Source organism: Heteronotia binoei, chromosome 21 (genome assembly GCF_032191835.1).
Source record: "Heteronotia binoei isolate CCM8104 ecotype False Entrance Well chromosome 21, APGP_CSIRO_Hbin_v1, whole genome shotgun sequence".
Taxonomy (NCBI): Eukaryota; Metazoa; Chordata; class Lepidosauria; order Squamata; family Gekkonidae; genus Heteronotia; species Heteronotia binoei.
In genome coordinates, this window is record NC_083243.1 from 175382517 (window position 1) to 175397075 (window position 14559).

General features: G+C 46.5%; 1 protein-coding gene across 1 annotated transcript; it reads left to right on the forward strand.

Moving 5' to 3' along the window:
* Window positions 1-741: 741 nt before the first annotated feature.
* GLB1L (galactosidase beta 1 like) lies at window positions 742-14269 on the forward strand. The gene is made up of 16 exons (XM_060262296.1): window positions 742-826; window positions 2515-2687; window positions 3806-3956; window positions 4349-4409; window positions 5567-5661; window positions 7717-7897; window positions 7985-8043; window positions 9635-9756; window positions 10137-10177; window positions 10310-10428; window positions 10791-10865; window positions 11210-11299; window positions 11718-11831; window positions 12010-12141; window positions 12984-13190; window positions 13947-14269. Exons 1-16 carry the CDS (start codon window positions 773-775, stop codon window positions 14163-14165), a joined length of 1893 nt encoding a protein of 630 aa, XP_060118279.1. The 5' UTR covers window positions 742-772; the 3' UTR covers window positions 14166-14269.
* The last annotated feature ends 290 nt before the right edge of the window (window positions 14270-14559 follow it).

Sequence of the window (14559 nt, forward strand, 5' to 3'; positions counted from 1 at the left end):
AAATGAACAAGGTCCTTTAATTGAACAACTTGTAAATTAAAACCATACTTAGCCATTTTAGAAATCACTTCCCAGAGAGGAGATTAATCTATATAATGAACTGCTTGGGTGACAGGAAAGAATTTGCAATCACAACCTTATGAGATGGTTTTACATGTAACGGAATCTGTTCTGGTACTAAATCCAGTGAAATCTAGAATATTTAAGGGAAGTCAGGTTAGTAGTATTGGAACTGACATGGTCCTTTGCTCCTGTAGCCTTTGTGGGTGGGTCAAGTCTTGCTCCAACAGGACCTTAAATCAATCCGTTTGGCTCAGCTGTTTTACTTGGCCACCGGTGAATAGTGGTCCACCGTCCTCTTCCTACAAAGGAGAATGAAAAACGAAAAATCCCTGACATCTTCCGCACAGTGCAATAAGATCCTCGTGCTTATTCATCATCAAGTGCGCCTTCCTTCTGTTTTCTTAATGAGCAGCTATTCGATCGCAAGGATACTGTTTGAGGGAGTCTATGTTTCTTATACCAGAAAAGGAAACTCTTTTCGCGTTTCTCCTCTCCGGATTTGGAGGCTGTTTTACTCTTAGGAGTTCCGGCCCCTGGGATGTTACCCCTTTCACGTTCCCCGTGACGCTTTTGTGTGTGCTCGTGTTTGCCTCCCCCATCACAGTGACGGTGCCCGAAAATGGGAAGACGCTCCGGGTTCTGCCCAGCAGCTGATCATGTGACGTCTCCCTCGGACGCCCTTCCCCGCGTTGAAGTTGCGGCCAGAGAAATGGGAGTGGAGCTGTGTGTCCTACTGCTGGTGTTGGGGGGTCTCCCGCTCCAGGTGAGGCCCAAAGGGAAATGAGGGAGGGGAATCCTGGAAGGAAGCAGCAGAGATGGCTACAGCCTTCCGTTACACGTTATTCCTGATGCACCCTCCCCACAAGCAAGTTAAATTTGGAGTTTGCGTTGGATCTCCGCTGTCAGATCACTGCAGAGTCGACCACCAATCCCATCCGAATATGCACGGGATTTCAGGGGCACGCAAGAAGGGGGAAAAGTGAAGGAAAGCAATCAAATCTATGTTTGTGGTAGGGCAGAGTTGATGTGGGAATGGCAAATTATGCACTGTGTAGGGTTGCCAATCCCCAGGTGGGGGCAGGGGATCCACCGGTTTGGAGACCCTCCCCCCGCTTCAGGGTCGTCAGAAAGCGGGGGGAGGGGAGGGGAATGTCTGCTGGGAACTCTGTTATTCCCTATGGAGATTTATTCCCATAGAAAATCATGGAGAATTGATCCGCGGGTATCTGGAGCTCTGAGGGGGCTGTTTTTTGGGGTAGAGGCACCAAATTTTCAGTATAGCATCTAGTGCCTCTCCCCAAAATACCCCCCAAATTTCTTTGAGCCCCAAAAGAAGGTGCTCCTATCCTTCATTATTTCCTATGGAAAGAAGGAATTGAAAAGGTGTGCCATCCCTTTAAATGTGATGCCCAAAACTCCCTTTGGAGTTCAATTATGCTTGTCACAGCCTTGATCTTGGCTCCACCCCTAATGTCTCCTGACTCCACCCCCAAAGTCCCCAGATATTTCTTGAATTGGACTTGGCAACCCTAGCACGGTGTGATTGAAGCAGATATTTGGGTGACTCCAGAATATGATTCAGCAAGAGGGTCCCAGGAAGCCAGTAAATCATTAAACCTGAGGGGGTGGTATCTTTGAGGCTGGATGGGGGAGTCAGGCCTTAGCCTGGGGTGTAACCCTGACTGGATACTTACCTTCGAATCTGAGAGATCTGAAGCAGGGTGGCATGAGCTTTCGTAAGTACTTCTGAGATAATGATTTACCTGTTCTTCGACTGTACTTGCCTGTCCTGAATGGCCCAAGTTAGCTGGTCTCATCAGATCTCAGAAGCTAAGGGAGACCACCAAGCAAGTCCAGGGTTGCTATGCAGAGTCAGGCAATGGCAAACCACCTCTGAATGTGTCCAGCCTTGAAAAGCCTACAGGGTCCCCATAAGTCTGCTGTGACTTGATGGCATTTCCACCGCCAGACTGTACTTAGTCTGTATTTGTAATCTGAATTCTGTGGTGTTGGTATTAGGTGTGCCATAAATCCTGGAGACCTGTACAAAAGGTCACACTGCAGAAAACGATCATGAGCAGTGTTCCCTCCAAGCTGAGTGCGTGTGAGCTAGCTCACAATTTTTTAGCCTCCAGCTCACACATTTTTGTCTCAGCTCAGGAAAAAATTGGGCCCTAGAGCAAACTAATTTATGCAGTAGCTCACCACTTTAATGCCGGTAGCTCACAAAGTAGAATTTTTGCTCCCAAGAGTCCACAGCTTAGAGGGAACATTGATTATGAGAACTGTCGATTTTGCTATCCGGGTATATTGGCCAAGAAAATAACATCTGTCGTTGTCTCCTGCTATGGTAGTTGGACAAGGGACACAATGCTCCTTTGCACCTATCAGCAAAGGCTAACAAAATGCAGCAGTTTAATATAATCATGCTTCCCCGCCCCCGAATACTAGGTCACTTCAGCAGCTCGCTCTTTCAGCATCGATTATGCCAATAACTGCTTCCTCAAGGATGGTGTTCCATTCCGCTACATCTCAGGCAGCATCCATTACTTCCGTATACCTCCCGGCTACTGGAAGGATCGGCTCCTCAAGATGTACATGAGTGGTCTTAATGCTGTGCAGGTGTAAGTGATCGGACAGGGATGGTGAGCTTTGTTGGGGTTAATTTTTGCTGTGGTGTAGTGGAGGCTAGAGACCCTAGATGACAGCCCATGGATGTCCCAACCTTTGTGGTGTAAAGTCCTTTTTGCAAATATCAGCCAGTCCTCCGAGCAGAGGAGCTAATGAACATATGAGCATATGAAGCTGCCTTATACTGAACCAGACCCTTAGTCCATCAAAGTCAGTATTGTCTTCTCAGACTGGCAGCGGCTCTCCAGGGTCTCAAGCTGAGGTTTTTCACACCTATTTGCCTGGACCCTTTTTTGGAGATGCCAGGGATTGAACCTGGGACCTTCTGCTTCCCAAGCAGATGCTCTGCCACTGAGCCACCGTCCCTCCCCATGTTTACTTGGCCCAAATACTGAAGGCCTGTCTGTCACTCTTCCATTTCAGCCCCTTATGAGCAAGAAGAGCACACTGCAGCTGGTAGCTGTAACGGACAATACAGAATGTGGAAAAAAGAGGGGACAGCATATACCAGGCAGTCCATACATACAACCCCCCTGCAATAAAAACAAAGCCTGTGCCTATCACAGCCCATCTTCTCTGTGAGACTGGGAGAATAACCTTTGCTCTTATCTCCAGTTTGAAAACTAGAGGAGAAAGATCTCTGTTCTCCTCCCCACCCCTGTAGTTATGTATTACTCATTAGGCTGAAAACCTTGGTGAATTGCAAAGAAGGAGTATTGGCAGCATTAGGGTTTGTAGAATCTTTCGGGCTCAAGTGCCGTGTTCTACTGGAGAAAGCTTTTCTTCCAGACGTTTCATTCTCAGCTGCGGAGAACATCCTCAGTGGCGTTGCAGCCGGAGCAGGCGCCACTGAGGATGTTCTCCGCAGCTGAGAACGAAACGTCTGGAAGAAAAGCTTTCTCCAGTAGAACACGGCACGTGAGCCCGTAAGATTCTACAAACCCTAATGATGTTACCAGCCGTGAAAACCTGAAATCTTTAAGTATTGGCAGCGTTTAGGTTTTGTGGCCACAGGTATGACAGATACCTCTCCTCCTTATGAACACGTATCTCATGGGAAGTATCCTTCCTGCCTTAGCCCCAGACTGAAATCTGTATTTTCACCCTTTAGCTATGTGCCCTGGAATTATCATGAGCCATTGCCTGGTATATACAACTTTGCTGGCGATAGAAACTTGGAGGGATTCCTGGACCTTGTGGCACAGTTAGGCCTGTTTGTGATCTTGCGACCCGGACCCTACATCTGTGCAGAATGGGAGATGGTAAGTGCTGAGCAAAATATCCAGAATGGTGGGGACCAGAATGCAGCATTTGAATGCAACCCCGCCCCCCCCTCGCAACATGGCTGCCCTGCCTTGTGTAAGTGCTTGATCATCCTATCCTCCTTTATTGGGTTTTCTTCTGTTTCATTGACCTGTCTTTCTCTAGTTTCCTTCCCTTCATATTTCCAGATTTTTGCTCTTTATACCGCTTGTCTTGTTGCTACCCATCGTCCTTCTGGAATCAGCTACTGCTGTAAACATTTAAACTCAAATCTATTTTTCCCCATCCTGGATTCTCACCTTGAGACTAGTGCCGCCAGTTCTAATTGATCAGGACAGGGGGGTGAAGCGACTACACATGGCAATGTTGTTTTACCCTCTCTCTTTCCTAGGGTGGCCTTCCTTTCTGGCTGCTAGCACAGCCAGATATTGTCCTGCGCACAACTGACCCAGGTAAGGCTGTAACCCTAACCAAGGTGCACTATGCCCACTCTGTTACTTAGACAGTTGGCTTGATGTCTTTATTGCAACGGCTGTGGTTTATTCACATCTAGCTTCTACTAGGCGGATGTTGCGTTAAGCAGAGAGAAAGTAAATCAACAAGAGCCATGCTGCGTGTGGGTGAGCTTAAGGTAAAAGTAGTCTTTATCTAGGGGTGCATTCACACTACACAGGATAATTGTTAGGGTTTGTAGAATCTTTCGGGCTCAAGTGCCGTGTTCTACTGGAGAAAGTTTTTCTTCCAGACGTTTCGTTCTCGGCTGCGGAGAACATCCTCAGTGGCGTTGCAGCCGGAGCAGGCGCTCTGATCTTCTTGGCTGCTGTGCATTGAGTGAGGCCAGGGCTGCTGGAGATGTGGCTGTGGATGTGCCCACCAAACAATGGGCACATCCACAAACCTATTGCCCTTTCACTACACTCCCTCCAGCCTAGAAATAGCAGCTCTCCAGCAGCCCTGGCCTCACTCAATGCACAGCAGCCAAAAAGGTCAGAGCGCCTGCTCCGGCTGCAACGCCACTGAGGATGTTCTCTGCAGCCGAGAACGAAACGTCTGGAAGAAAAACTTTCTCCAGTAGAACACGGCACTTGAACCCGAAAGATGCTACAAACCCTAATGATGTTACCAGCCGTGAAAACCTGAAATCCAGGATAATTGTGTTTTGCAACTGGATTTTTGCTATTCTTACACAGTAAAAAATCCATTTGCAAAACACATATGCAGTGTGAATGCATCCTAGTTGTCAGCACTTCAGGGAGGAGATATATTTGGATGAAAATACATTGTAAATTTCTAGAGCTCCACTCGAAGGGTTACTTAGTTAAAGGCTAAGATGGCAACTCCATCTTTGCTCACAACTTCCAGAACACAGACATAGAACTTCAGCCCTAAAACATCAAAAAACGTGTAACTGATTAGAGGCACATCTTCAAACCAATGCATTGATCAACCAATGACAATATTATATAATGGCCAAACGGACGCGGAACTCTTCTTTGTGTAACTGTGTCACTGCCTCCAACTCTGCCGTAGCGCTGTGTTGGAAACTGTGTAGGGGAGTTCCAGTTCTTAGCTAAATCCAGTTCTTAGCTAAATCCCTTTATACTCTCAGATTACTTGCAGGCTGTAGACACGTGGTTGGATGTCCTGTTGCCCAAGATCAAACCCCGTCTCTACCACAATGGAGGCAACATCATCAGTGTACAGGTGCGTATTTATTTATTTATTACTTTACATTTATATCCCGCCCTCTCCGCAAGCGGACTCAGGGCGGCTCACAACATCATAAAAACAATCAATTCAATAAAACATATAAAACCATAATTTACTTATCAATTTAAAACTATTAGCGCTGTCTCAGTCCAATCTAGGCGGTATTGACTTCTGCCTATGCTCGCCAGCATTCTGTGGGATGTCCGGTGGCAGCCCATTTTCAATCAACCACAAAAGCCTGTTTAAACAGTTCGGTCTTACACTGCAGATCCTGTTCAGTGCTGTCTCTAGTCTTAGTATCCTATTTCCGCTATGCTTCGGATGGGCACTCGGTATGAGGCTTCTACCAAACCGAGTCCTAAGTCGCTAACTACAGGAGCACAAATCGAGGCGATTGCACTAGAGCGAGTGTGCCCATGCAGCCTTCGGGTTAGCAGAAGAAGGAGGCTCCCTACTGCGTTGCCACTTCCATATTTTCTGTGGAAGGGATCGAGCCAACAAAGATGGTATTTCATCGGGAGGCTGTTCAATACTTGGATCATGTACAGCTGGTCTTGGCAGCACGCCTGTGACGGAAAGCAATGGGTTAACCATAAACTGAAGACGCACAGGGCTGCGTCAGGTGACCTGAGGGTGGGGGCAAAGTGCTCAGAGCTCTCAGGGAAGGAAAAGAAGTTGAGTGAGAAAAACTGCTGAGGCAGGAGGTCAGTCAAGTTGGTGTCTGACAGAGTTGGTGCCTGTCAGAAGTCTGTCAGTGTTGGGGCCTGACAGAGACTGAGTGGGTCAGTTCGTGCCTGACCGAGGCTGAGAGGACAGCTGATCCTGTGAAGGAGCTTGAGGCAGAGACGGGGAAGTCTTCCAGAGGCTGCAAGCTCGACCAAAACCAGCCAAGAGGGCTGTGTGTGTGTGAGTCAGTTAAGACCAGAATGGTCACAGACACCTAGAGACTACTCTGAAGATCTAGTGAGGAGGTTGAGGGAGTGGATGTGGGTCTGAGACACCAAGAAGGGCTGAGAGGAGAGACTCCAGTCGAGGGGTGAGACTTGACACATCAATCCCAAGAGGCCAGACCTTGGCTAGAGGTGGAGAGTGAGTTAAAGGGAAACTGTGAACTGTGTAACTGTGAGAGACTCAATAAAAGATAAAGTGAATGTAAAGCCTGAAACAACTGAACAACGTATTAGCCTGTGCAAATATCTCCCATATCCCCAAGTTAAGAACTTTGTGTTACAATAAATCTGTGGTTTAAGTTAAAGTTCTCAAGAGCCTATATTTTGTGGGAAGAACAAACAAAGCTGCTGTGGTCCCATCAAATAAACAAGTAAAACACCCCGAAGAGACTGAAAGAAAGAGGTCCAGAGAGGCCGTGAGGCGGGCGCTGCGATAACGCCCTAGGAGGCACTCTGACTCTCATCAGTCAACACAGAAGCATGTATGATATGTAGACAAAGCCTGAGGAGATACCACCGTTATGCCTTAAACCTCTTGCTTCACGCCTGGTTCAAGCTATTAAGCAGAGGAGACATTAGTAGTAGTAAAGCCCTTCAGACACGTAAGGGACCTGGGGATTTCAAGAATAGCCCACGTCCCTCTTTTGCAAAGAGCAATGATTTTATTTTTATTTTATTCCATGACTTATATCCCGCCCTTCCCATAAAATGGCTCAGGGCGTCTCACAGCAAACAATAAAACAGAGTTTAAAATATTATTACATATATAAACGTTTCAAAAATCAGAGCATTTAAAAACCTGAGCCTTAAAATCTTAACCTCACCTCTATACAGTATGATTCACAGAAGTCTAATAAGCTACATTTATCTCCCAGTCAGGCGTAGGCTAGCCGGAAGAGGGTTGTCTTACAGGCCCTGCGGAACTGAGCAACTGATGTGCCTAACTTGGTGACCTGCCTCTGATGTGAAAGAGAATGGGCACCGCTAATATTTGACAGAGGAGATATCCATGCAAAGGCATATTGGAGACCTGCTCTGTCAAGCAAGGCGAGGTGACTGAGCCACCACCATCCTTTAACGCCTGTTGTTTCTCAGGCAGGTGGAAAATGAATATGGGAGTTACTATGCCTGTGACTATGACTACCTTCGCCACTTGCTGTCTGTCTTTCGTGCTCACCTGGGAGAAGAAGTTTTGCTGTTCACCACTGATGGCCTCAAAGACCCTGAACTCCGGTGTGGGACTATACAGGGCCTGTATGCTACTGTGGACTTTGGACCAGGTAGTGGGAGGTGGGGCAATCTCTGACTGGATTGGCAGGAGTGAGGCAGGAATCTGTTTTGACTCTCATTTCTCTTCTCTTTCACAGGTGTCAACATGACACAGGCATTCAAACAGCAGCGACTGTATGAGCCAAAGGGGCCACTGGTGAGAGGGGCCTGCTCTTGCCAAGTGGGAGGATTGTACCCCATGTCTTCAGTCACACTCACTTTTCCCTTTGCAGTAGGGTTGCCAGCCTCCAGATGGGGCAACCCAAGAGAGAAGTCACTATAGACTGTGCAACAATAAATAACTCAAAGGGTTATAGTGACCAAAAATTTACTAAGTGTAATGTACTATAAACCTATAACTTCTATAGATGAACCATAGTTCATATTAACTCATCAACAATCACATAAGCAATCATAATGCAAGATATATTTCTACAAAAATACAGTACGAGGTAGAGTTCCAGCGTACTGGAGGTCGGCTTGATGTCCTGCTTCGAAGGCAACTCTAAACTCTTCCTCCTCCAATAATTTATAATAACATCTCCTTTAGTACATTTACAATTAGACACGAAAAGTCTTCATTCTCTGCTTATAAACTGGCACCAGCTCAAAAAACGGCCGTGAGCCTTTTGTAAGCAGAGAATGAAGACTTTTCGTGTCTAATCATAAATGTACTGAAGGAGATGTTATTATAAATTATCGGAGGAGGAAGAGTTTGGAGTTGCCTTCCATTTGGAATGTAGTTATATTACTGGAGTTGTCTCCATTGAAGAGGGGAATGTAGAGTTTACCTTTGCTGGAAGAAACTCCGAAGCTGGACATCAAGTCGACCTCCTGTACGTTGGAACTCTATCTCGTACTGTATTTTTGTAGAAATATATCTTGCATTGTGATTGCTTATGTGATTGTTGATGAGTTAATATGAACTATGGTTCACCTACAGAAGTTATAAGTTTGCACTACATTACACTTAGTAAATTTTTGGACACTATAACCCTTTGGGTTATTTATTGTTGCATAGCCTCCAGGTGGGGCCTGGAGATCTCCCACTTTTACGACTGATCTCCAGCTGGCAGACTTCAGCTCCCCTGGAGAAAATGGCTGCTTTGAAGGGTGGAGTCTATGGCATGTTACCATGCTGAGGCTCCTCCCCTTCCCAAATCCTGCCCTCTCCTAGACCCATCCCCAGAGTCCAACACAGACCTGGCAACTCTACTTTGCACCTGTCTCACCAAATAACTATCTGACCACATCGGGGCCAGTCCCTGCCTTATTTCCAGCTATATTTTCTTCCTGACCTCCACCTCCATGGGACACAATTCAAAAACACCCATAAAGGCCAAATCCTTGTTTGACCTAGTGCTTGCTTGGCTGGTGCTGGGACCACAAGAGTAACAATTCTGTGTTTGACAATTCAACCGCCTCCAAAGTCTCTGATTGATAATGAGTTTCTTATCTTCTTGAGTGAAAGCTAGTAGTGCCCGACCCATTTGGTGAGGACCTCTGCGGGCAGGCCTAGCTGGGAGGTGTTTATTTTTTTAGTGTTATAATTAGTTGTCACAATGCTTAGCCTGTTGTGGGCATTCATGAGATGAAGAGATTTTCCCCCACCCTCTGCAACTTAATTTCAGTACAGGGGAGACAGTAGCATTGCTGTTTCCCATCTTGCCAGGTGTTCCGTCACAAGTGCATTGAAAATGATCTATATACTACTTGTTTGTAGATATCTAATTCTGCCTTCCTCCTAGGTGAATTCTGAGTACTATACAGGCTGGCTGGATTACTGGGGTGAGCCGCACTCCACAAGCAGTGCTGAAGAGGTGGCTCAGGGCCTACAGAAGATTCTAGAAGTGGGAGCCAACGTCAACATGTAACCATGAGGTCATAGGGAAGAGGGGTTTGCTGGGCAGGGGAATACGGGGAGGGATGGTGGCTCAGTGGTAGAGCATCTGCTTGGGAAGCAGAAGGTCCCAGGTTCAATCCCTGGCATCTCCAAAAAAGGGTCCAAGCAAAAAGGTGTGAAAAACCTCAGCTTGAGACCCTGGAGAGCCACTGCCAGTCTGAGAAGACAATACTGACTTTGATGGACCAAAGGTCTGATTCAGTATAAGGCAGCTTCATATGTTCAATACAAGCATTGGAAGCAGTGGGGCTGGTTACACTCTAACCACCCATCTCTTGCCTTGCCCCTTCCCTCACATTCCTGTAGGAACAAGATAATTTTTACAGTGATATTTGATCTCCCTACAGGTATATGTTCCAGGGTGGCACCAATTTTGGTTACTGGAGTGGTGAGTTGAAGTCTTCCTAGGGTTGCTGTCAAAACTACAGAGGCCCAGCTTCTGGCCAGGGATTGGAACCATCCAGAGTGGGAAGGAAGAAGTCTAGCTGTCTGCTGTATCTTCATAGCCTTTTTTACCCAGGTGCTGATTATAAGAAGATATACAACCCCATCACTACTAGCTATGACTACGATGCACCCCTCTCAGAAGCTGGAGACCCTACTGCCAAGGTGTACGCTATTCGGTCTGTCATTGGGAAGGTAATAGTCCATCACACCAGTGGGTGGGAGGTGGTCCTACTTATTTGAAGAGGACTGTTGAGCTTAGCATTAGCCTGCAGCATTATTGAAGCATTGCTATATTTTCTTCCACCGTCTGGTAAGCCAGGACGCATGTTAGAATTTAGATCTACCCTATCCTCAATGCAGAATATTTACTGCCCGTGAAGATTAGGAGACATGGGTCAGTTCTGTTCATCATGGTTGCTGAGAATGGAGGAATAGGATGGGCTTGGTTTATTTCAGAACAGTAGATACGTCAACCATAAAGTGCTGCCAGGCTGAAAGAGGCATCCGGTTCCCCTCTTCCATCAGCCTGACCACGTGGATTTTATTTTATCTAGTTTCAGGCACTGCCTGCAGGACCAATGCCACCACCTACCCCGAAGGCTGCATATGGCTATGTGTCTCTGCCAAAGGTGAGTCAGGGCTGGAAGTGTGTTTTGTTCTTCCGCATACTCTTTCCAGCACCTGTGTTATCATTTACATGGGGCAGCCATGCAATCCTCAGTGTTCCATTCCTGGGGACCAGTGCACCCCCAGGATAGTATAACTAGAAAAATGGGGGTCTGCAGAGGGAGGGGGGAATCAGCAGAAATCACCAGCCCCTTTTCCAGAAACGCTATATGAACAAATGGTAAAGCAGGAGAGAAGACGAGTTCAAAGGAAAAGGTGGGAGATGCTGGGAAAGACAAGAACTTTTGTGAATGGTATAAAGGATATCCTGCAGTCACACGGAACATTATTTTATTCTTTCCTGTAGCGTGTAAACCTGCTGGATATTCTAGGTCTGCTCTCACCTGTCCAGCCCATCCGTACCCCTTCACCACTGACCTTTGAGGCTATGAGTCAGGTACGTGTAAGGCTAAAACCTGCCACAGCAAAAGACCCACATTTATTTCTACCAGTAGATATATGACTGACCATGGAGGATATAGTGGTTTGAGTGTTGTTCTACGATCTGGAGGATCTGAGCTTGAATCTCCATGGGATCTCACTGGATGACCCTCTTGTGCAGTTATTGTGAAGGTAAAATGGAGAGGAGAGTGAACAACTTGTTTTGGGCACCCACACAGGGTATAAATATCTAAACCTGAAGAAATGAGCGGTGACTTATATCTTGCCACAGATTTCGTTCCTCTTTTAAGGCGCTACTGGACTCTTGCTCTTTTCTACTGCTGCAGACAAGACTAATGCAGCTACCCACCTTGCTATGTTTCTCTTCTGCTCTGCATGTCAAACCCAAGATTGGTTTTCATTCTTTATTGCAGGCCCATGGCTTCATCCTTTACCGGACCCTCCTGCCACATGACATCATAGAGCCTGCCTTGCTTAGTGTCCCTAATGATGGAGTCCATGATCTTGCCTACATTCTACTCAATGGAGTAAGGTGGAGAGGGAAAGTGGTCGCTTGCTGAAGTTAAGAGCACAATCTTCCTGTAGCCCACGGCAACCTTACATGATGGGGCCAGAGGCTGCACAAGGACAGATTTTTTGCTTATAACTCAGTAAGGGCTTCACAGTTAAGACTGTCTGTTAATCCCATTCATTTACTCTCTTCAGCAATACAAAGGGACACTGGAACGGGACAAAGCGAGTGGAGTGAAGATGACTGGACAGGCTGGGGATGTTCTGGATCTGCTAGTGGAGAACATGGGTCGTATCAACTTTGGGGCCAATGTCAGTGACTTTAAGGTACATCTGAACAGTGGCACTAGGTCTGCTGTCTCATGGTTCACAGGAGGCATAACGGGTCGGGTTGGTGTGTGTTTAAAGTGATTTGAGTTGGAAGTTTGGCCCACACCATAAGAAAAAGAAGAAGATATTGGATTTATATCCCGCCCTCCACTCCAAAGAGTCCCAGAGCGGCTCACAATCTTCTTTACCTTCCTCCCCCACAACAGACACCCTGTGAGGTGGGTGGGGCTGGAGAGGGCTCTCACAGCAGCTGCCCTTTCAAGGACAACCTCTGCCAGAGCTCTGGCTGACCCAAGGCCATGCTAGCAGCTGCAAGTGGAGGAGTGGGGAATCAAACCCGGTTCTCCCAGATAAAAGTCCACACACTTAACCACTACACCAAACTGGCTCTCCATAAGAGCATAAGAACAAGAGAAGCCATGTTAGATCAGGTCAATGGCCCATCCAGTCCAACACTCTGTCACACAGTGGCAAATTTTTTATATATATATATATATACACACACACACACACACACACTGTGGCTAATAGCCACTGATGGACCTGTGCTCCATATTTTTATCTAAACCCCTCTTGAAGGTGGCTATGCCTGTAGCCGCCGCCACCTCCTGTGGCAGTGAATTCCACATGTTAATCACCCTTTGGGTGAAGAAGTACTTCCTTTTATCCGTTTTAACCTGTCTGCTCAGCAATTTCATCGAATGCCCACGAGTTCTTGTATTGTGAGAAAGGGAGAAAAGTACTTCTTTCTCTCTGAACATTGATCAGTAATGGGCAATGGGTAAGAATTAGCAACTAGAAGAGCAGGTCCCATTCTGTCTCTCCGTCTTCCTGCCCAGGGTCTGATCCACAACGTCACACTGGGAGCAGCCACTCTCAAGGACTGGTTCATTTACTCTCTGGACATAGATTCGGCAGTGGCACAAGCATGGCCCCCAGTTGCTCCAACAAGCAGGGCGACCACAGGGCCAGCTTTCTACACTGGAACCTTCACAACTCCTGGCATCAACTGGGACTCTTTTGTGAAGCTCCCCGGATGGACCAAGGTATTACAATCCTTAAGACTGAGTCCAGTTTTATGATTAGGTCATTCTGCTACTAAGCAGCCGTGGCATTTTTTTCCAGCTTGTTAATATTTCCTTCATATCACATTTTGTAAGTTATAGCTTCTTTACTACACGGACCATTTTGGTATTGTTCATACAATTTGTAGAGTTACACCGATTCTTCTCTGTTTGAAGGTGATCGAAACTAAAGAGGCCTCGCAGAATGCATCATTAAGCATGCTTAACAGCTGAAACGACCAAACAGAGGCTATTGTACTTCAGTCACATTATCAGAAGACAAGATTCATTGCAAAACACAACCATGCTAGGAAAAGCTGAAGGCAGCAATAAAAGACAACCCAACATAGAATCACAGAGTTGGAAGTTAACCCCCTGCACAATGCAGGAAATTCACAAGTACCTCCCTTCTACACACAAGATGGATTGACTCCGTCAAGGAAACCACAGCCCTCACTTTGCAGGGCCCAAGCAAATCTGTTAATAGAACATTTTCGAGGTCATTAATTCATAGGGTCACTAGAAGTCTCTCACACACATCCAATAGGACTTGGTTTAGAGAACATATGCTTAGGATGGTGGTGGTGGTGGTGTTGCTCTTGCCACAGCAGACCCTTCTAGCATATTTGGTTATGTAGCAACACAGAAGTGACCTTTTCTCTTACGAGAATGGTACTTCAGGATATCAGAGTCAACAGACGCAATCCTTACGAAATGCCCTTTTGTCTTTCTGCTTAGGGCCAGCTCTGGATCAACGGTTTCAACCTGGGCCGTTTCTGGCCAGCTCGTGGTTCCCAGCAAACCCTCTTTGTGCCTGGCTTGCTTCTCAATTCTTCAGCCCCCAATGTCATAACAGTTTTGGAATTGCAGGGAGCTCCACAGGAGCCTATCGTGCTCTTCCTTGACCGCCCCCTTTTTAATTCTACACGCAGCTTCAACAGGAAAGACATGGAGTAACAGGGACTACCGGCCAGTTGTAAACTGCCTTCCTATCCCTCTGAGATCTCAGTTTGTGCGCCTTTTAATTATTAAATGTAATATTAAATAACACATTGAATATACACTCTCCTTGCAGAGTCTGCAGTATCACTTTTCTCCTCCGTGCATAGGATGAAGGGACGAAGTATTAGACGGAGATCTATTGTGGAAAGCTATGTCAATCTTATGAACAGGAGAGTTGGTTTTAAATGCAGCATACTCATGTTTACTAAAGGCAAGATGGTGAAAAAAACATGAATCTGTGCTCAAGTGCTGGCATTAAACAGCAAACACTGGCCAAATTGAACCCTGAGAAGGAGAACACAGAGCCCTGACTTGGATAGTCCAGGAAAGCCTGATCTTGGAAGCTAAG